The sequence below is a fragment of the Protomyctophum bolini genome, assembly GCF_963924005.1.
Source record: "Protomyctophum bolini genome assembly, chromosome: 7".
Taxonomy (NCBI): Eukaryota; Metazoa; Chordata; class Actinopteri; order Myctophiformes; family Myctophidae; genus Protomyctophum; species Protomyctophum bolini.
In genome coordinates, this window is record NC_137868.1 from 49202317 (window position 1) to 49224217 (window position 21901).

A 21901-nucleotide genomic window follows, 5' to 3' on the forward strand; every position below is an offset into this window, starting at 1 on the left:
ACCCTGTACGCTGTAGCAGAGGTAGTGCAATCTGCGCATGCTCACAACTGTCACTGTGTGCCTCCGTGTTGACACTAGTTCACACTTATAGTACATATGGAAATATGGAATATACAATTGGATCTGGGTGTCTTTCAGCAACACTAACTCAAAGGTAGGAAGCAACTTTTCAATTCACTGCAGCTGTGTTGTGAAAATAAATGTTTTGCCTTAGTGTGCGAGTGGAGTTGCTTTGCATATGCGCAGCATGTGCCGCCCACCGACGCTGTATTAAAATACCGTATGCTCGGAAATCTCACGGTATCAACACCGTGGCTGTTCCTGTCGCGGTATTACCGAAATTCGGTAAACCGCGGCATACCTAGAACAGAGTGGGAGAAAGTTAGGAGGGGGCGTGGTCACCTGTTTAAAGGAGAAGTGATCATTTCCTCTCCACTGGGCCTGCTGAAAGGTCGACTTTCAGGCATGTTTTAAAATATGTAAGTGATCTGCATTTTTCTGAGGGAAGGGGTCAGGGCATTCCACGCCTGGGTGGCCGTGCTGTAGAAGGAGAATTTACCCATATTTGTTTTGAAATATAGGAGCATTATAATAATCCATAATATTGTCCTTGTCTATCGACCTCCCTACGAACATACAGCTGTTTAATTTGATCCTCCCAGTAAGCTCATTTTTCATTCATTCAAGTTTTGATTATTCTCGAAATTACACTGAGTAATCAAACTAATTTTCAGTGTCTTTGAGTAATACAATATCATATAGAAAAAACATCACAATACATCAGAAGATCAGGAAAAGAAAAACAAACGATAAACATTACATAGGTTAACAAATAAAAAGCTAAGACAAATTTCAAAACGATCTAAAAACAGTTACGTATTGTGGGGATCTGTATGCTCACCAAGGATTTAAAACGACTTAAGGGTACCAATATGGTCAGTTTCAATGTCATTTGCAGGTCATTCCATGTATTAGGGCCACAGAAGCCAAAAGCAAGTTCAGAGCTAACTTTTGGTACCTTGAATTTGGGGAAACTACTTGACCGGGTGCGGGTGTACTTCAGAAAAGATGAGATGTATTTAGGACAATCTCCAAGCATGGCTTTATATACAAGAACAGGTGCCAATGCAGTTTCCGTCTCTCTGTCAGGGAGGACCATCCAACCTTGTTATATAAGATACATTGGTGAGTACCATAGCTATCACCGTAATAAATCTAATCGATGAGAGTCTAGGGATTTAAGAGTGGATGCTGCTGCATGTCTATAGATTATGTCTCATGATCCAAGACAGACAGGAACACATAGTGGAAACTTAATTTTTTTTACCCCATGGTGTGATGCAATGGTGATTAAGCAAGTGACCAGAGTTATTTAAACTAAGGTCACACCGTTTAGAGTGGACATATTTTGTATTGTCCTGTGAGAACTGTGGACACGAAGGTGGTTCTTCAGATCACTTGAATTGTTGAAACTCTTGTCACAATGTTTACATTGGAAAGGTTTTTCTCCAGTATGGACACGAAGGTGTCTCTTCAGTTGATCTGACCTACTGAAACTCTTGTCACAATGTTTACATTGGAGAGGTTTTTCTCCAGTATGGACACGAAGGTGTATCTTTAGGGCACTTGATTGTATGAAACTCTTGTCACAATGTTTACATTGGAAAGGTTTTTCTCCAGTATGGACACGAAGGTGTCTCTTCAGTTGATCTGACCTACTGAAACTCTTGTCACAATGTTTACATTGGAAAGGTTTTTCTCCAGTATGGACACGAAGGTGTATCTTTAGAGCACTTGAATGTATGAAACTCTTGTCACAATGTTTACATTGGAAAGGTTTTTCTGCAGTGTGGACATACTGGTGTCTCTTCAGTTCACTTGAAAATTCGAAACTCTTGTCACAATGTTTACATTGTAAAGGTTTTTCTCCAGTATGGACACGAAGGTGTGCCTTTAGGGCACTTGATAGACCAAAACTCTTGTCACAATGTTTAAATTGAAAAGGCTTTTCTACAGTGTGGACATGCTGGTGTCTCTTCAGTTGATCTGACCTACTGAAACTCTTGTCACAATGTTTACATTGTAAAGGTTTTTCTCCAGTATGGACACGAAGGTGTCTCTTCAGTTGATTTGACCTACTGAAACTCTTGTCACAATGTTTACATTGGAAAGGTTTTTCTCCAGTATGGACACGAAGGTGTCTCTTCAGTTGATCTGACCTACTGAAACTCTTGTCACAATGTTTACATTGGAGAGGTTTTTCTCCAGTATGGACACGAAGGTGTATATTTAGGGCACTTGATTGTATGAAACTATTGTCACAATGTTTACATTGGAAAGGTTTTTCTCCAGTGTGGACTTGCTGGTGTCTCTTCAGATTACTTGAAGATTTGAAACTCTTGTCACAATGTTTACATTGGAAAGTTTTTTCTCTGTGGACATACTGGTGTGTCTTTAGGGCACTTGATAGACCAAAACTCTTGTCACAATGTTTACATTGGAAAGGCTTTTCTACAGTGTGGACATGCTGGTGTCTCTTCAGATCACTTGAAGTTTGGAAACTCTTGTCACAATGTTTACATTGGAAAGGTTTTTCACCAGTATGGACACGGTGGTGTCTCTTCAGGTGAGATGAAGTAATGAAACTCTGGTCACAATGTTTACATTGGAAAGGTTTTTCTGCAGTGTGGACATACTGGTGTGTCTTTAGAACACTTGAATTTCTGAAACTCTTGTCACAATGTTTACATTGGAAAGGTTTTTCTCCAGTATGGACACGAAGGTGTCTCTTCAGTTGATCTGACCTACTGAAACTCTTGTCACAATGTTTACATTGGAGAGGTTTTTCTCCAGTATGGACACGAAGGTGTATATTTAGGGCACTTGATTGTATGAAACTATTGTCACAATGTTTACATTGGAAAGGTTTTTCTCCAGTGTGGACATGCTGGTGTCTCTTCAGATCACAAGACCTACTGAAACTCTTGTCACAATGTTTACATTGGAAAGTTTTTTCTCTGTGGACATACTGGTGTTTCTTTAGGGCACTTGATTGACTGAAACTCTTGTCACAATGTTTACAGTGAAAAGGTTTTTGTCCAGTGTGGACACAAAGTTGTTGCTTTAGGTTACCTGACTGACCGAAACTCTTGTCACAATGTTCATAGTTAAAAGGTTTTTCTCCATTGTGGACACGCTGGTGCTTCTTCATGGAACCTGAGTCACTGAAACTCTTGTCACGTTGTTCGTTATCATCATCTTCACTGGTCTCCTCCCAATCATCACTGTCTTCAGTGACTTCAGTGTCAGATTCAAGTTCAACTTCAATCTCAGAGCAGTGGGAAGATATGTGTTCTTCTTTTTCATCATCATCATTTTCTTCTTCACCTTTCACTGCTAGTAAGGTCATCGTTGACCCAACAGGTTCCTCTGGTCTTTGAAGTAGCTCATCCTGTTCCTCTTTCAGCTCCTCCTGTTCCTCTTTAATGTGTGGAGGCTCTGGTTCCTCCTGGAGCAGACTGGGGCTCCTCTCCTGTTCAGGAGAAACCTGCTCTGTACACACAACCATGTGCAGGATGTCTAGGAGCAGAAATATAACATGATGGTCAACACTGGATTCCTAAAATGTAAATACATTTTTCTAACATGTTCCATGTACAAAATGACCTACTACCTACTAGGATAAGATTGACTAAACCGTTACTAACTACAGGTTATTACTGTTCTGATAGATTTTAGCAAAATACAAAAAAAGTAATGTGAAGAAGTTTTGTGTCCGGGTAGCTTAGTCGGCAGAGCTCTCGCCTTGGACCACAAGGTCATGGGTTCGATTCCGGGCACCGCCAACTCAGTGTATAAGTGGCACGGCTTGGTGCAGCAAGTCGTGCGGGAAGTATTAGCAGCTGATGGTAGGTGTGGCGCTCTACCGCATAATCCATCTCCCAGGTGTCTAGCGCATTGTGACGGGGATAGCCTCCTGCGTGTTACGGGCCGATACTGACAATAAGCCACTACCGACCTACTTCTAGTGTGAAGAAATATATTGTTACTTTGACACCAAAATTAATAAAGAAACTAATATTTCATTTGAATCATGAAACAACTTTAAAAACATGATACTTCTCACCTGGGCTCTGATTTGGAAGTAAATTAGTCATGCCACTCAGAGCATGACGTTATGAAACGGAAGCACTTCTGATAATGAGAGCTTGAAATGTGGACTGGAGTTATCTTAACAATCTATGTAAAAGATTTCCTCTCCTTTACATAGATTGTTAAGCTACTATCGCTACAGCAGTTTGTGAGATTTCATTGACCTAAATGGCTGTTATATCAACAAGCATAGCACGTCTGTACATTTGTCTGTGAATCTGTCTGCCTGTGTGTCGGGGGAAAAGGGGTCTGGCTGCAGACGCTTCCAGGAGTTGACATGTCCCACAGTTGACGTCTCACCGTGATGACGCCATGTTGTCTCACAGTGATGACGACATGTTCATGTCGTCATGTCATGTGAACGCTGACACTAAGCACCTGTCCGTCCTTGTCCTCCTGGACCTCAGTGCAGCGTTTGATACCATCGACCACAACACTCTCCTGAACAGACTTGAGCACCACGTTGGTCTCTCTGGCACTGTCCTCAAGTGGTTCAGATCCTATCTGACAGGTCGAGAGTCCTTTGTAGCCCTGGGTGACCATACCTCTGAAAAGACGGAGATGACATGTGGGGTTCCCCAAGGCTCTATTCTAGGTCCTATGCTTTTTAATTTGTACATGCTGCCACTTGGCAATGTCATCAGGAGACACAAAATTGATTTCCATAGCTATGCGGACGACACACAGCTTTATATATCTGTATCCCCTAAGGACCTCAGCCCCATTGACACCCTATTAAACTGCATCTCGGACATCAATGTCTGGATGTCAGAAAACTTTCTCCAGCTAAATAAAGACAAAACGGAAATCTTAGTTATCGGAGATGGCCCCCACAAGGAACAAATATCTCACAAACTAAAATCCTGCTCATTAAGCACCAAGGATCAGGTAAAAAACCTTGGTGTCATACTTGACTCAAACCTAAATTTCAAGGCCCACATCAGCAACATCACCAAAGTATCCTTTTATCACCTGAGGAATATTGTCAGAGTCCGTGGGTTTCTCTCACAAGCTGACACAGAAAGACTGATGCACGCATTCATCACTAGCAGGCTAGACTACTGCAATGCTCTCCTATCTGGTGTCCCCAAAAAAGAAGTTGCCCGGCTACAACTAGTCCAGAATGCAGCAGCATGCGTACTTACCAAGACCAGACGGAGAGCACACATCACACCCATTTTAAAATCCCTTCACTGGTTGCCTGTTTTATCTAGAATTGATTTTAAGGTCCTTCTGCTGGTTTTTAAATCTATCCATGGTAATGCACCTACATATTTGTCCGAAATGCTCCCTGGGTACGTGCCTGGAAGAGCTCTTAGATCCTCGGGAACTGCTCTCTTAGAGGTTCCTAAGACTAGACCTAAGACTAAAAGGCATGGAGAAGCAGCCTTTAGCCATTATGGTCCTGTAATGTGGAACAGCCTGCCAGTTAACCTGCGGCTCTCTGAATCCACGGACAAGAAACCTTAAGACATACCTTTTTAACATTGCGTTTAATTAGCTCATACCATTATCCTTGTTTATGTTTATCTATAATGATTTTCCTAAATGTTTTCTTCTTTTTGTCTTCTTTGTTTTTCCATCTCCTTTGGTGTTTTTATATTTGTAAACTGTGAAGCACATTGAGTTGCACTTGCTGTATGAAATGCGCTATACAAATAAAGTTTTGATTTTGATTGATTGATGTTCCGCCAGTAGATGTGGATGTTGCCATGTCCGCTTATTATAAGCGACTTGTATTATTATCATTATTAGTATTGTTAGTATTATTACTTGCGCAAGCAGAGCGCGCAAGTAATCATTTCGCTTGGTCTCTTCAAAGTGACAGCCAAGTTTTTTTCAACCACATTACGTCATCACATACGTATACACACCATGTACACTGGTCCCAGTTCTCAACGATGACGTAATGTGGTTACTTGGCCCAGCAAACCAGGCACAGACTTACCGTTGAAAAAAACTTGGCTGTCACTTTTTGGAACCAAGTAACCACAGTATACTGCTAATCAAATTACAACTACATACTCTGTAGCTACAACTACATACTCCCAGCTCTCAACGATGAGCTGGGACCAGTATATAAAGACCTTCATGTCAAGATTAGGCTTTAAACAATTAAATACAAATCCAACTACAGATTTCGGAAGTATTTTAGATCATGTATATTTCAACAAATTTGAAAGTATTATTACAGAAATTGAAGTTAGAGACACATATTACTCTGATCATGATTTAGTATTAATATCACTATAGTACAGAATGAAATACATTTAAAACAATTGACAATTTACAATAAGTAATAAAATAATTATACCGTGCCACCGTCCCAGCAAATTGTGCCTGATACGGCAGTGGTTCCAGAATACATACATGTATACATAGGAGCATTACCTTTAATCCTCCCAACACTAAAACATATCGTCATTATCGAAAACCAATTACACTCTGGCATTGGGTCCTTTAATCCACATCTTTATTACGTCATCATTGAGAGCTAGTTATACAGATTTATGTAATCTGGCACCACTGCCGTATTAGGCACAATTTGCTGGGACGGTTCATACGCCCCAAAATTGGCGGGACGGCTGGGACGGTGCGTACGGCGCAAAGTAACCACAGAATCCGCTAATCAACTTACAAATTATATATACATATAAATAGTATATGTATAACTAGCTCTCAATGATGCCATACAAAACATGTGGATTAAAGGACCCAATGCCAGAGTGTAATTGGTTTTCGATGGTGACGCAATAACGATATGTTTTAGTGTTGGGAGGATTAAACGTAATATTAATGCTCCTATGTATACATGTATGTAATCTGGCACCACTGCCGTATCAGGCACAATGTGCAGGGACAATTTGCTGGGACGGTGCATACGCATCAAAATTGGCAGAACGGCTGGGATGGTGCGTACGGCGCAAAGTAACCACAGTATACCGCTAATCAATTTACAAATGTGGATTAAAGGACCCAATGCCAGAGTGTAATTGGTTTTCGATGGTGACGTAATGACGATATGTTTTAGTGTTGGGAGGATTAAAGGTAATGCTCTTATGTATACATGTATGTAATCTGGCACCACTGCCATATCAGGCACAATTTGCTGGGACGGTGCATACGCATCAAAATTGGCGGGACGGCTGGGACGGTGCGTACGGCGCAAAGTAACCACAGTATACCACTAATCAATTTACAAATTATATATACATATACATAGTATATGTATAACTAGCTCTCAATGATGACGTAATAAAGATGTGGATTAAATGACCCAATGGCAGAGTGTAATTGGTTTTCGATGGTGACGTAATGACGATATGTTTTAGTGTTGGGAGGATTAAAGGTAATGATCCTATGTATACATGTATGTAATCTGGCACCACTGCCGTATCAGGCACAATGTGCAGGGACAATTTGCTGGGACGGTGCATACGCATCACAATTGGCGGAACGGCTGGGACGGTGCGTACGGCGCAAAGTAACCACAGTATACCGCTAATCAACTTACAAATTACATATACATAGTATACTGCCGTATCAGGCACAACTGAGTCATTACTGAGATTTGACAGTTTGTAGCGGTCGAAAGTACTTGCGCGCTCTGCTTGCGCACTAGTAGGCCTACTAATGTGCAACAAGCAAGTATGCACTCGACAGAGTGCAGTTCTAATTAATATTATTATTAATTGAATATGCTGCTATGCTATGCTATTTTACACCTACTGCAGCAAGTGTAGGCTATATGTTACTACTCCTTACTAAGTTAAGGACAACCTATTTATTATCCATCCAGATAGGCATAAGAAAGGTGTCTTCTCAGTCCACGGTGGAACACAAAACCATTTTTTGTTGAATTACTGTGGAACAAACCAATTAACCAAAAAAGGATTTCGGGAATCGTCTGCTTGTATTTTGTTAAGAGAAATGTTGTATAGTTTAATTGATATGAATTTATTAGTGAATTAAAATTTCCCATTGACATGAATGGGAAAATGCAAAAATTCACATTCAAGTATTTTTCCTGTAATCACTGTAATCACTATAGTTACAAAACTTGGAGGATGACGCATCTCCCCATATACATGAAAGATTTTCTGCCATTTTGAATTTTATCCAAAACACACTTTTTGCTTTTCCTCCTACAGATTTTGTCCAAATCTCACAGAAATCGGCACAAATGTGACAGGTGCCAGCTGAAAGTGCCTCAACTCGCCAGAATGAAATGGTCTAAAATGGTCAAAATAACATCGTTTTTTTTTATGTGATTTTCTTTTTTTTTCATATTAAGACAGTTTGAATGTTGAAGAAGGTTTTTATTCCAACAGATTGTTCATTTGGGCAAAATAAACGTATACATTTATATGTCAAAGTAGGCTTGTTTTTTAACAATGTTTTGGGGCCGGAGAAGCGCAGTTCTGAGATTTGCATGTTGTTTTCGATTGGTCCTGAGATCTCTTTGTTCTGAGGTTTCACGCTCTGGTCACCGCCCATTAGCGTGCTTGTGTGTTTATAAACACAGAATTATTCTACATGGCTATAGTATGGAGGAGCTTTTGGGTTATACTTTACAGGAAAATAAACAAAACCACGTAGCTACACGCTCAAATACGCTTCCCAGCCTGGAGAATAGACTTCCACCATCACACAACAACAGGCTAAAAGCTAGCTAGCCTAGTTAGCTAGCTGTCTGTGTGTCGTGTGTTAACAGAGGGACATTGTCTTAACTGCTGAGATGTTGTCATAAGCATCTAAACACATCCTAAAATGTATAAAACTAATAATACATGTGAAACGTTGCCCGTTAGTGCTATATTGCTTCAGAGTGTTGCTGCTTATTCTTGTTCTTTTCCTCCAGCCGCAAAGAGCCAAAATAACTCGTCTTTTCTTTAAATCATAACTCGCTCATTTTTTGCTCATTTAAAAAAATTCAAAATACTATATAAACTACGAAATTCGGGCTTTCATTTTGTATATAGATCGTTTGTGTAGGCCGTCTCTACGAAACGGTATAAAGTGAAAAGGAAATGTCGGAAAATCGTTTTGTGTAAAAGATCGTCAAATATATGGCCGTTAGTACTGTTAATTCAACATCCGGTGAGGGGAGGATACGGATTGTGTATGGAAATCAGCGCATACAGTGGGTGGGCTTTAGACCGGATGTAAGCCACATCCACTAAATGTACACTAAATAGAAATAGTAGACCTGCATAAAATGGTGTAGCCTACTGCAGCTATTTACAACCAGGTAGTGTATAAGTGAAATTGAACACTTAAATTAGTATTTAATACTTGAATACTTATACTTAGTATTTAATACTTAGTACTTTCAAAAGGGTTTATTGGGGCACCTTACAAATTGCATTGTTTGTTTAAAGGGATTGTGACATTTAAAACACATTTTTGTAGATATTTTGTGTTCTTTGGCTTTTCTTGACATCAATTTCACCAAAAAAAACCCAAATTTGAACATTCAGTGTATTCTCCGCTGTCTGGACTTTTGTGAATAATTATGCAAATATGACTCGTGGCTTGGACGGCGGAGGCCTACGTAATGTAACGCTAAACCGCGCCCCCTCTCCTCTGCTCCCTGCCTGCCAATTCTACTACCCGCCCCCCTCCTCTCTTCCCCGCCCCTCTCCTCTCCTCCACCTGATCCTCTCCTCTCTTCTTCCTCATTCTGACCGCGACTTTGTTTCAGTATAATAATAATAATAATAATGGTTAATCCGTTGTCGGCTGTGTCAATCAACACAAGTCCTTGCACTTTCCACCAACTGGCCTAGATGAAGATTCACGCTCTAGGTGGATGCATTTTATTTTTGACGGTAACGTTCCAACCAAGTTGTCAAAGAAGCGACTCTTGTGCGCACATCATTTCACCCCAGAAAGTTTTTCAAATTCAGAGTTCAGAGTGGATTTGCAACCAAACTTTTTATGAACCCAGGAGCAATACCAAGCATTCGTGTCCTAATCCCAACTATAAGTATTTATACTGCAATGATTTGTGTTAAATTGTTGTGCAGTACTATTTGAGTGGACTCACAATAAAAAATCAATCGCCTGCAGCACCCCGAAGTGCTTCATGGTAGCCTACTTTTAATTTATAGTCAATCACTGCCACTACCCGCATTAGCTGTGTGTTTGACTATTATTAATCTTTGATTCGTGGCGTGCACCAGCTGTTGTAGATTGCATGTGCTCATTATTGATACAGTGAGTGGAATAGCAACGCAGCCAACGCTCGTGTGATATAATCCACGTTAAAAGTATGGCGAATAATGATAGGCTATAGTCATTGAGTATGATATCGATGACATTACACAAGTTTATGTCGACGTGGTCGTGGGGTGAGATATTGCAGGAGTTTCATAGGCGCGTTCGGAAATAGCGCACTAGCCCACTGGCACTGTGCAATGCAAACTAATAGGCGAGTGCGCTCCGGTGCGGTATTTCCGAACGTGCCTTATTTGTTTACCAACTGTTGCTCGTACGATGACGTTGAATAGAGAATACATGTTACAAAGGGAGTCTACCAACGCGCCTCAAGCCTAAAACGGCTGATCCGGTGCTTCACAGGTGCAGGGACATCAAAGTTGAAAAAGGAGAGGAGACTGGAGCAACACGGACATTTAGAGCCTTTTACGTTTCGACCTTGCGGTCAACGTTAGTCGTTTTGTATACTCAGCACCTTAATAAAAGGCTCTAAATGTCCGTGTTGCTCCAGTCTCCTCTCCTTTTGCAGCAGAGAATACATGTTGTTGTCCATCCCCTCAGTACATACATGCAGTGATAGTCTTATTATAAATAACATTTTATATAAACTATAAACAAATAGTTATAAAAGGAGAAGAAGTTGCGTGCGTTGGCACTGGCAGCGTTGCTATGGCTGAGATGCTGTGAACTTGTAAAGGAAAAAAAAAAGAACAGTCCCGTTCTCTGAGGGGGGCGGAGAGGTATGGAGGGCTTGAGGGGTGGGGGGCAGTGTTGCCAACTCTCCAGTAACGGAAGTAGCTAGTGGCTCCTCGAAAAGTCGTTAAAAGTCGCTAGGGGTGGGATATGCGCGCGCGTAGCGACTTTTTTGCGTCCCTAGCGACTTTTAGGCGCCCCTAGCAACGAAAATATGTAGCCAGCCCAGAAAAACATTTGTCATTTATGTGCACTTAGTTTGTATCATCTCTTCATTTGATAACACATCGTTTAAACTCATTGTAATATAAAAAAAAACATACCTCAATTCAACTAATGTTTAGAACGCTATTTTGTTCCGATCCATACAGGAATTAGAAGGTTAATACTTTATGCATCCGAGTGTGTATTTTATTTTTACTAGCAGACTAAACTGAGCTGCCAGTGCTTCCTCCTTTCTTGCTCTGTCGAGCTCGAGGGGCGCGTTCGGAAATACCGCACCGGAGCGCACTCGCCTAGGCAGAGCAAGAAAGGAGGAAGCACTGGTAGACAGTCTGTGCAGTGTGCACATAACCGAGCCGAGGAAGCCACTGAGCCTGCTGTGACCTGTGAGCCGGACCAGACGCGCCGACCACTTTTAGTTTTGCCAATTTCGCGGATTTGAGGCTGAAAAAAAAAAAAAAAAAGATTTTATCTCTGGCGCATATCTGGCGCCTGTCAACACGATTTGTCCCCAATTCACCAGGGGAAAAAAGCTAGATTTCTCGCCAGAAGCTTTTCACTAATTCAGTCGCTAGGGGGGTCTGGAAAGAAGCTAAATATGACGACAAATCCGCTAAGTTGGCAACACTGGTGGGGGGGGCGGAGCTGGGTAGTGATTGACAGGAAAGGGGGAATTACCGACATCTACAGGCTAAAATAATGTGTTTTTCTATGCCTTCTCAGGATGCATATTACATACACACAAAAACTCCTGGCAAGAAATACTGGAGTGGAGATTTCTGTTCAAACTTTTTAGACACGTTTGAAGGACCATGGCCAAGACTTTTAATGTTGTTAAAATTATGTTAAAAATAATGTCACGATCACTTTAAACATGTCAGTGTTTCTATATTGCACTGTTGACAGCTAAAACGTTCTAAGGTGGTCATTGTGGGTGGAGTTAAGTACCTATTGTCCCTCCCATTGTCACACCCACTTCTATCCAGCTCTAAGGTGTTAAAAATGTTGTGAATATTGAAAGGGACTTTTCTCAGCTTTGGGTGAAAGGCCCCAATCATTTTAAAATGGTTATATCTCCTTCAATTATTGTCCAATTTCATTGAATATGAAAGTTTACATTCTGTACTTTAATAATCTGTAATAATCTGTAATCTGTAAAAATCGAGTTGAGGCTCTTTTTGCTGGCACCTGTCACAAATGATCTCTGAACCTATCCAATTAAAACACCAAATTTTGGTAGTGCGTATCGTTCGGCCGTAATCGTCTTCCGAAGTTAGTAGAAGGGGCCTATATCACAAAAAATGCCATAAATCACGAACGGAATGTCCAATCCATCCCAAATTAGAATCACATGTCCGGGGTGGTTCAATCAACCAAGTTCTAAAAGCAATTCCATTTTCATCCATAGGGGGCGCCGTAAATGCGAGAAATGTAACCGTTTGTCGCAAAAATATGAATTTTGGGGGTTGAATCCCCTCCGAATTACTTACACATGATCTAAGGTGTGACTGGAAATTGTAATATCAATATTAGTGGGAGGGCCATATGTGAGCCACTGCGGCAACCACACTCTGCATTTTTTTTTAATTGCAAATTTTCTAGTTTGCCATTGTTATTGTACAGTGAAAATAAGACATTGTGGCAGCCCCAAAGAACAGAACATATTAAAGAAAGGAATAGAACATGAAACTTACTGAGGTGTGGCTGGTCTTCAGCTTCTTGTGTAATAGAAACGTCTTCAGCTTCCTGTTTAATAGAAACGTCTCCAGCTTCCTGTTTAATAGAAACGTCTTCAGTTTCCTGTTTAATAGAAACGTTCTTGGCTGAGTCTGGAGAGTTCATCTTCAACTGGGAGTGATGCATCATGGGTATTGTAGTTCTTATGAGTCTGGAGAGTTCGTCTTCACCTGCAGTCTGGACTCCGGTCTGAAATCAAGTGAAGTGATTTATTTATGATCAGTACTTTATTTTAGATTTTTTACAAACACATAAAACGGAGGTGGGAAATGTGTTTTTAATGGCCTAAAATACTGCCTATATACTTAAAAATACTTAAATTAATGAGTCCACTCTCGGACTGGCTGTCGGTATCGAGCAATGTATTTTATAAGGTTTTATATGTGACAATACCATTACCTATATACGGCAAGATGTCAACATTTAATTATGCTGTAACGCTTAGGCCGCCAGCATTTATTGATAACTTGTGATATAATTCACGCCAGCATTTTTCCCTGTTTAACTCCTATCTTGAAGAGCAAAAAATCCAGACCGGAAGTTATGATCTTATGTTAGGGTGTGTGACGAGCATCATCATTCCATGTTTACCACGGGGTGCTGCTAAAACATAAGGCGCATCACAGCGCCGGCTCAAATCCTGCTCATTTGCAAACTACGTTTGCACCTTTGACAAACTGAGGCTTGGAAAGGCCTTCAGCTTAGCTCTGAACTCGGTAGAATCTGCACCTGGCTCGCTGATAACAAACTATCATTACACCTGGGAAAAATTGAATCAATTTTCTTTGGATCAAATAGTAATCTCAGCAAGGCAGATGGCTTCTCGGTTGGTTGACAATATTATCACACAGAAAGATGGAAATTACCTACCTAGTATCTAGGTTCCAATCTGAGCTCCAGTTCAGTCTCTATCCTTCTTCATACTCTATGCTCCAGACTTCCCAAAACAAACTTGTCAGGCTACCACTTGGCCTCACTCCCAGAACCCACCTCACCCCTGTTCATTTCCATAGGCTGCTGCTGGAATGGCCTACAAGATTCACTACACCTTAAAGGGGGAGTGTCCCGGCCCGAGATTAACATTGCTGATAAGGTACATCACGTGGTCTGAATGAAAACAGTTTCAAACGACACGTGACTATATCTCAGGCTCTGACGTGACCTAGCATCTAGCCGAGCTGAGTGGCTAGCGCACTAAAGGCTACTAGTTTTGAGGTAACTTTTTGCGTCATACTAGGTGAAAGTATCATCAAAAAATTATTTTATTGCTCGAAAATCTTCCTTACAATGACATTGAGTTGACGTATACGTTTTAGGGTAAACTGTTACATAATCGCAATTTCGCGTGACTAGTCCGTCTAACATGGCCTCAACCACGGCTGCTGCGGAGTGTGTGTGTGTGTGAGTCAGAGAGAGAGAGAGACCGCCCCTATATCGGTGTGTGTGTGTGTGTGTGAGAGAGAGAGAGAGAGAGAGAGTGTGTGTGTGTGTGTGTGTGTGTGTGTGTGTGTGTGTGTGTGAGAGAGAGAGGGGCGGACTCAGGTTAGGCCGGCGCAGTGCCGCTAGAGTAGTCACAGGCAGTGGTAACGTTACGTGAAGCTCCAGGGCTCCGTGAGCCCTGTTCAGCACTTAGCCGGCTGAGGGCGTGTCAGCGGGGGGGAGACAGATAGACAAGATAGGTACGATGGAACCCGTCACGCGAAATTGCGATTATGCAACAGTTCACCCTAAAACTTACACGTCAACTCAATATCATTCTAACGAAGATTTTCGAGCAAAAAAATAATTTTTCCACCAAACTTTCACCCAGCTATGAAGCTAAAAGTGACATCAAAACCACTAGCATGAGTTGATAGCCACCAGGAACGCTAACTCGCAGAGCCCAGAGCCGCTCTGCCATTTAGCCCAGAAACAAGATCAATTTCATTGGTCAAATTGTGCGTTCCCGTACGTACGTCAGAATCAAGATGCTAATTTTAATAGCCTTAATAGCTTCCCGAGGGCCGTGACATACCCGCTTTAAAGTGCCACGGCGTGTCGCATTGCCACTCATGGGCAAAGTAAAAAAAGAGTTGGAACGGATGGAAAATCTAGGGGTCATCAGCCGCATTGAGGCACCAACAGACTGGTGTTGTGGCATGGTGGTAGCACCCAAGAAGAACAAAGAGGAAGTTCGCATTTGTGTGGACATGACACCACTGAACGTGTCAGTGTGCCGTGAAAAATATATCCTTCCCTCTGTAGAGCAGGCACAATTTTCCACAAAGCTAGATGCAAACATGGGTTTCTGGCAGATTCCCTTGGCCAAAGAATCAGCTCTCTACACCACATTTATCACCACTTTAACCGCCTGCCTTTCGGCATCTCCTCTGCCCCAGAGCACTTTCAAAACATGATGGTGTCTGAGGTGACCTCCGGGCTATAAGGTGTAGTTTGTCACATGGACGACATTCTGGTCTGGGGGGCTACAGAGCAGCAGCATGACGCCAGGACGCATGCTGTACTGGAGAGGGCAGTGAAAGCGGGGGTCACACTCAACATGTCAAAATGTGAGTTTGGGAAGAGAGAGGTCAAGTTCCTTGGTTACATCATCTCAGCAGACGGCATGAGGCCGGACCCAGACAAAACCAGAGCCGTGCAGGACATGAAGGAGCCTACAAATATAAGCGAGCTCAGAAGTTTTCTGGGTATGGTGAACCAGTTAGGGAAATTCTTACCTAACCTGGCGTAGAAGGACAAGGCACTGAGAGATCTGCTGTCCAAAAATAATCTGTGGCTAGTGGTTTTGAGGTAACCTTTTGCGTCATACTAGGTGAAAATATCATAAAAAAATTATTTTATTGCTTTTATTTATTCCTTACAATGACATTGAGTTGACGTGTACGTTTTAGGGTAAACTGTTACATAATCGCAATTTCGCGTGACTAGTCCGTCTACCATGGCCTCAACCACGGCTGCTGCTGAGTCCTTAGCGTCTCTCACCGCCGGGGCAGTGGGGGCACAGCGCCTCGACTTCTGTTCGTGCAGGCTGCACAAGCACACACGGGGGTCGCATCTCTCTCTCTCTCTCTCTCTCTCACACACACACACACACAACATTGTTTGAACATGTGAAATGTTTGTTTATGCATAATGAATTCATGAGAATCGCGGGCCGCGGTAAGCCTTGAACTCTGGCCGGACACAAGGCAGTAAGGCACTTCAGAACGGGGAGATTGCGAGAGGAGGTGGGGGTGGTTTTGGGTTTTTTTTCTCTCCCTCCGTATATCTCTCTCTCTCTCTCTCTCTTTAGGGTCTCAGAGGGAGACAACTCACCGAGTCCGAAAACTGTATTAAATTAATAGTTTGTACTTTGTAGAACTGTAACAAGCACAAAAACTATTCAATACAGTATTAAAATGTCTGCTTTGTTTGTTAATGTTTACAGATTTGCTCACGATTTATTGAAATTGAAAACGTGTTTACAGTACTTACAGTGTTTGCATAATCATTCAGGCTACAGGAATGTTTTAGCCAATAGCGATATAATGCTGTGATTCATTCCACTTTACTGACCGTTTCATTGCCTATATATTATGTCAGATTGTCCGTCATGAGTGACTACTCGTCGCCATAATATAAATATGAAATGGGAATATTTAGGTCAAATTGCTGATTGATTTTGAACATGCATTAACAATAGCCCCGAGAAGATAAGAACACAAGACAACATGCATTTATTTATTCCAATTACTGCTGCTCTGTCCAATTTATTCATTATAGTCGAGCCGATCGCTCTCTGCCCTGTCCTTGGAATTGACGTAGGCAAGACTGTCTACAGAATTCACGAGTGAAAAACATTGTATGGGTAATCCGTAATTGGGTATTATGAGTCACTGTAAGTAACCGTGTCGGCCCCAATTCATGATGATTACGGATCCCCATGTCCCATTCATGCAGGTATGCATATGTCCCATATGTGCCCTCTCCCTCCGCTCATTCTGTAGCTCCAGAATGAGCAGAGGGAGAGGGCGCATTATGGGGCTAGCAGGCTAGTCTGCCCTACCAGAACAGCGGTTGTTTTTTAATGGTATAGTCACCCGCGGTCACAGTCTTAAAAATAAAAATATTTTCTCTAAAACTGCTTGGTAGGGCTATAGCTGGGAAAGCCTCCACTTCATTCAGTAGAGCATTAGACGTAACGAGCTGTCACTCATTCATTCATGCAGCCCCATGTTGCAAACACAAGGAAGGAAGGAACCTTCACTGCCTGCTAGTGGTGGGAACTTTCGTTCTTTTCAGTGAACGGATCGGTCGTTCGTTCGTTCACTAAAATGATCCGTTCATTTCGGTCATTTCGGTCATTTCGGTCATGTCCCTATAGGATCTCCCGCACGGACCATACTCTATGGCACGGACCCACCAGTCACTCGAACGAGTCGTTCAACTTCAATCATTGGCCGAGCCAGGCCGATCGTCCTTCCAGGCTATGGGATTTTCTCTGGGAGGGATGGGGTCTAATCTCCTCTTGTGCGGCTGAGAGTAGCCATTTTTTCCCCTGCGGTCTATGGTAGTAGCAGAGTAGCACTGTCAATTAGCATCGAACATTTGCACTCGTTATAGCTAAATACGGTATTAAAAAATTATGAATTATGATCGAAAATCTCAGTTACAATGAAACTGAATGGAGGTGTTTTTTTGGAGGGTAACTGTTCCGTTTTGGCAGAGTCAGACGATCCGCGATGTCAACACCAGTCACTCCTCCCAGTCTCCCCCAGTCATGAAGCCTTCTACCCGGGCATAATTTCTTCTTTACGTCCCCTGTCTGTCTGGGACCACCAGAGCTCCAATAGCTATAGCAAGTATCACAATTTAAATAAATAAGCATATAGAAACTATTTCACATTAACAATGTTGGTAAAACTAAGATATTTGAGGGGAAATATATAATTTATATTTTATATCCACAAATAAAATATTATCATTGATTAACTCCATTCCTCTACGCCCCTCCTATATTTAATCTATACTAACCAATTATGGTAATAATATGAATTGTATGCTATTAATGCTATTAGTATAAAGAAGGAGCCTAATCTATTTTCATGTTTTTATAGCATTAAATACAATATATTTATTGGTATGTATTAGCCTGTTTATTTTCCATTGATATAATTTCACCATAATATTATAATATCACCATAATAGTAGTACATTTAAACAGAAGAGAGCAAATTTAATAACCAGGTGGACCACCTTGTTCAATTCATCAAAGAGTGACAAACAATCAATAAAGCAAGCATTAAAAGTCCACAGACTTGGGTTTCCAATGCTAGACAATGTCAGACCCAAGTCAGTCATTATATATATATATTATATAAATAAAAACGTATGGGTTTCCAATGCTAGACAATGTCAGACCCAAGTCAGTCATTATATATATATATTATATAAATAAAAACGTATGGGTTTCCAATGCTAGACAATGTCAGACCCAAGTCAGTCATTCGTACACACTTCACAGTTAGTTTACAGCACTTCGTTCAGTCACCACCCCCTTCTCCCGGTCGGTTATACTGTTACAGCACTTTGAACGAAGAACGAAACTTTCGGTCACCTCGGTCAATGTACCTTTGTACCAGTATGACCGATCCGACCAACTTTGAACGAATGATTTCGGTCTTTCGGTCAATGTACCAGTATGACCGATCCGACCCACTTTGAACGAAGAACGAAATATGCATTTCGGTCTTTCGGTCGTATCGTATGACCAGTCACCACCCACTTCTCCTCTGCAACTGTGCGCTGTGGGAGCCCTAGAGACGGAGAGCATGGCCCCGCCCTGGCAGGCTCCGTCTCGCAGCCTCGCACTGAATGAGAAGAGCAGCCGGGCGATTCCCCGTCATTTGCATTTTGAACGGATCGTTCACGGAAGTGACCGGATCGGTTTCGTTCACCAAAAAGAACTAGTTCTTTTGATTCGTTCGTTCATGACCGACTCATCATTACTGCCTGCCCTGCAGCAGGCCAGCTATAGTCTCTCTCTCTCTCTCTCTCTCTCTCACACACACACACACACACACCGCGTCTCGCCGTCTTGCAGTTGCAATGGATGACGGATAGAGCCGATGCTCTTCTTGGTAAATAATAAACACAACTCTTCGCGTTCACAACAGCTATACACACAGGCTAAAACATACCGATAGAATCAACTTGGTGTGTGTGTGTGTGAGAGAGAGAGAGAGAGAGAGAGAGAGAGAGAGAGACCGCCCCTATATCGGTGTGTGTGTGTGTGTGTGAGAGAGAGAGAGAGAGAGAGAGAGAGTGTGTGTGTGTGTGTGTGTGTGTGTGTGTGAGAGAGAGAGAGAGGGGTGGACTCAAGTTAGGCCGGCGCAGTTTTGCTAGAGTAGTCACAGACTCACAGGCAGTGGTAACGTTACGTGAAGCTCCAGGGCTCCGTGAGCCCTGTTCAGCACTTAGCCGGCTGAGGGCGTGTCAGCGGGGGGGAGACAGATAGACAAGATAGGTACGATGGAACACGTCACGCGAAATTGCGATTATGCAACAGTTTACGCTAAAATGTACACGTCAACTCAATATCATTCTAACGAATAATAAATAATAAAAAAATATTTTTTCCACCAAACTTTAACCCAGCTATGAAGCTAAAAGTGACCTCAAAACCACTAGCATGAGTTGATAGCCACCAGGAACGCTAACTCGCAGAGCCCAGAGCCGCTCTGCCATTTAGCCCAGATACAAGATCAATTTTATTGGTCAAATTGAGCTGGCCCGACTTGACGTCACAATCTAGATGCTAGCGTTAATAGCCTTAATAGCTTCCCGAGAGGCGTGTCAGTCCCGCTTTAAGATACCCATGTACCTGTCTAAATACTTCCTTAATGTAAATGAAGTCCACAATCTCAACACCAGAGGGAGTTCAACAAACCACATGCAACCCAGATTCGGCTCAAACAATGGATTAAATTAATTTTGCCTACGCCCTACCAACAGCAATTAAGAAATGTGAATCTCAAATTCCTTCAAAACCTATGGGCGTCTGCAGTTTGAAACTAGTCCCCATAATCACCCCCCGCCCACGTCTCTACATCAGAACATGTAGAGACATACAGAGATACACTTCTATATAGTAACCAAAAACAGGAAATCGTCATAAAAGATGGTAAAAGGGGGAAAACATCTAGGGCTCCATCTTGCGCCACCCTTAACCCTTATCCCTAAACGTATTCGCCATTTTTTACTATTTTGAAAAACATATTAAAATAGTAGCAACTAGCCGATCTACATCTACACGTTGTGAGCTTGTAGATCAGCTATTTGAACGATTTTAAAAGGTTTTTTATAAATAGTAAAGAATAGCAAATTAGTTTAGGGATATAAGGGGTGGCGCCAGATAGCCTATAGCCCATGATGAGGGAAAAAGGGGGCCAGCTCTTAAAACAAGTTACAATATTATTACTGCTGCTAGTATTAACTACTGCTTGTTTATAAACAAGTCATAATATTATTACTGCTGCTAGTATTAACTACTGCTTGTTTTTATCAAGTTACAATAGTATTACTGCTGCTAGTATTAACTACTGCTTGTTTATAACAGGTTACAATATTATTACTGCTGCTAGTATTAACTACTGCTTGTTTAGGATCATTTATATCTAACAAGCAGATATGAGAGAAATACTCGTCGTGTTGTTCCATGTTAAAAGATGAGTCAATAATATAAAAGATCAATGTAGTAAAAACAAGGTGAATCAGTTCATCTTAGCCTACCTGCTGTGTTTCAGCGTTGAGCTGCTTAACGACCACACTGTTTTCAAACCTTTTAGTATTATTATTAAAGTGTTTTCTAACGACACTGCTATCAGGCTAACAGCTAGCTGTGTGTGAACGCACATAGGCCTACTGTGCAAGGTCTGTGCGCATGCGTACTAGCCCTGCTGCAGAGACATATAAAGTGAGACAGAGTTACGACAACTCTGTTCACGTCACGGGCCTTCACTCCAATGGCGGCTGTTCTTCATAGACTTCTATTGAAAAGGGACATCCGGGAGTTTACGGAATGCATTGGATTCTATGGGCTCGCGCGAGAACATGAACCACGTGACCAGGCTGTTTTCTGCCCCCTCAATGTCGTAAGTCTCTCTGTGGCTCTGCCCTGCTGGAGCCTGGAGCGTGCATGGTGCACGTACCATAAACGGTCACTAGGGGGAGCCATGGTACAGTGTAATACAGTGGGGAGCCGCTATGGAACAGCTATAGAGCTGATTAATCTCCCATAGATTTACTAAAATATTTATATCAATTATTCTAAGCCTAGAATCAATCCATCCAGGATCCTGGTGAGTCATGACTCATGACCATAACACCTCTGATTCTGAGAAAACAAACAAACAACAAGATTGCATATTTAATTATAGCCTATGATTTACTACATTTAATAAATGCTTTGTTTAGGGACTGATCGTTATTTATCCACCAGGGGGGGGTGGTGCAGATGTGATTTCATTTTTTTATTTTACCTCATCCCCCCCCCAGCCTCCAAATATTTTTTCGGGACCCCCCCTCAGGGACTGGAAGAATATATATGACCTCCCCCCCCCCCAACAGTATTCACACCAACAGTATAGCAGCATAAAGTAAACGCTGATCGTTTATTAGGCGGCGGCCGTCTGGGGTTCATTTGGTTCCATATCCGTCATTACATTATGGTCAACACTCAACACTGATGATATGCCATTGCATTCTTCCAACTAAAGATTTAAATATGAATCTGGCAGCTTCGAAAATAGCATACGCAGACCTACAAGCTCACAACAACACGCTGATGACGCGACGCAAATATATGAGCTTAGATTGGCTATTTTTAAGGTGCGTAAAG

The 21901-nt window shown here is 41.9% G+C and overlaps 1 protein-coding gene across 1 annotated transcript; it reads right to left on the minus strand.

Moving 5' to 3' along the window:
• Positions 1–332: 332 nt before the first annotated feature.
• On the minus strand, positions 333–13149 carry LOC308318780 (uncharacterized protein; the record flags this gene model as incomplete). The annotated part of the gene is made up of 3 exons (XM_080768409.1): positions 333–361; positions 2314–3579; positions 12981–13149. The coding sequence occupies 3 exons, from the start codon at positions 13147–13149 to the stop codon at positions 333–335; spliced, it is 1464 nt and encodes a 487-aa protein (XP_080624535.1).
• Positions 13150–21901: the final 8752 nt, after the last annotated feature.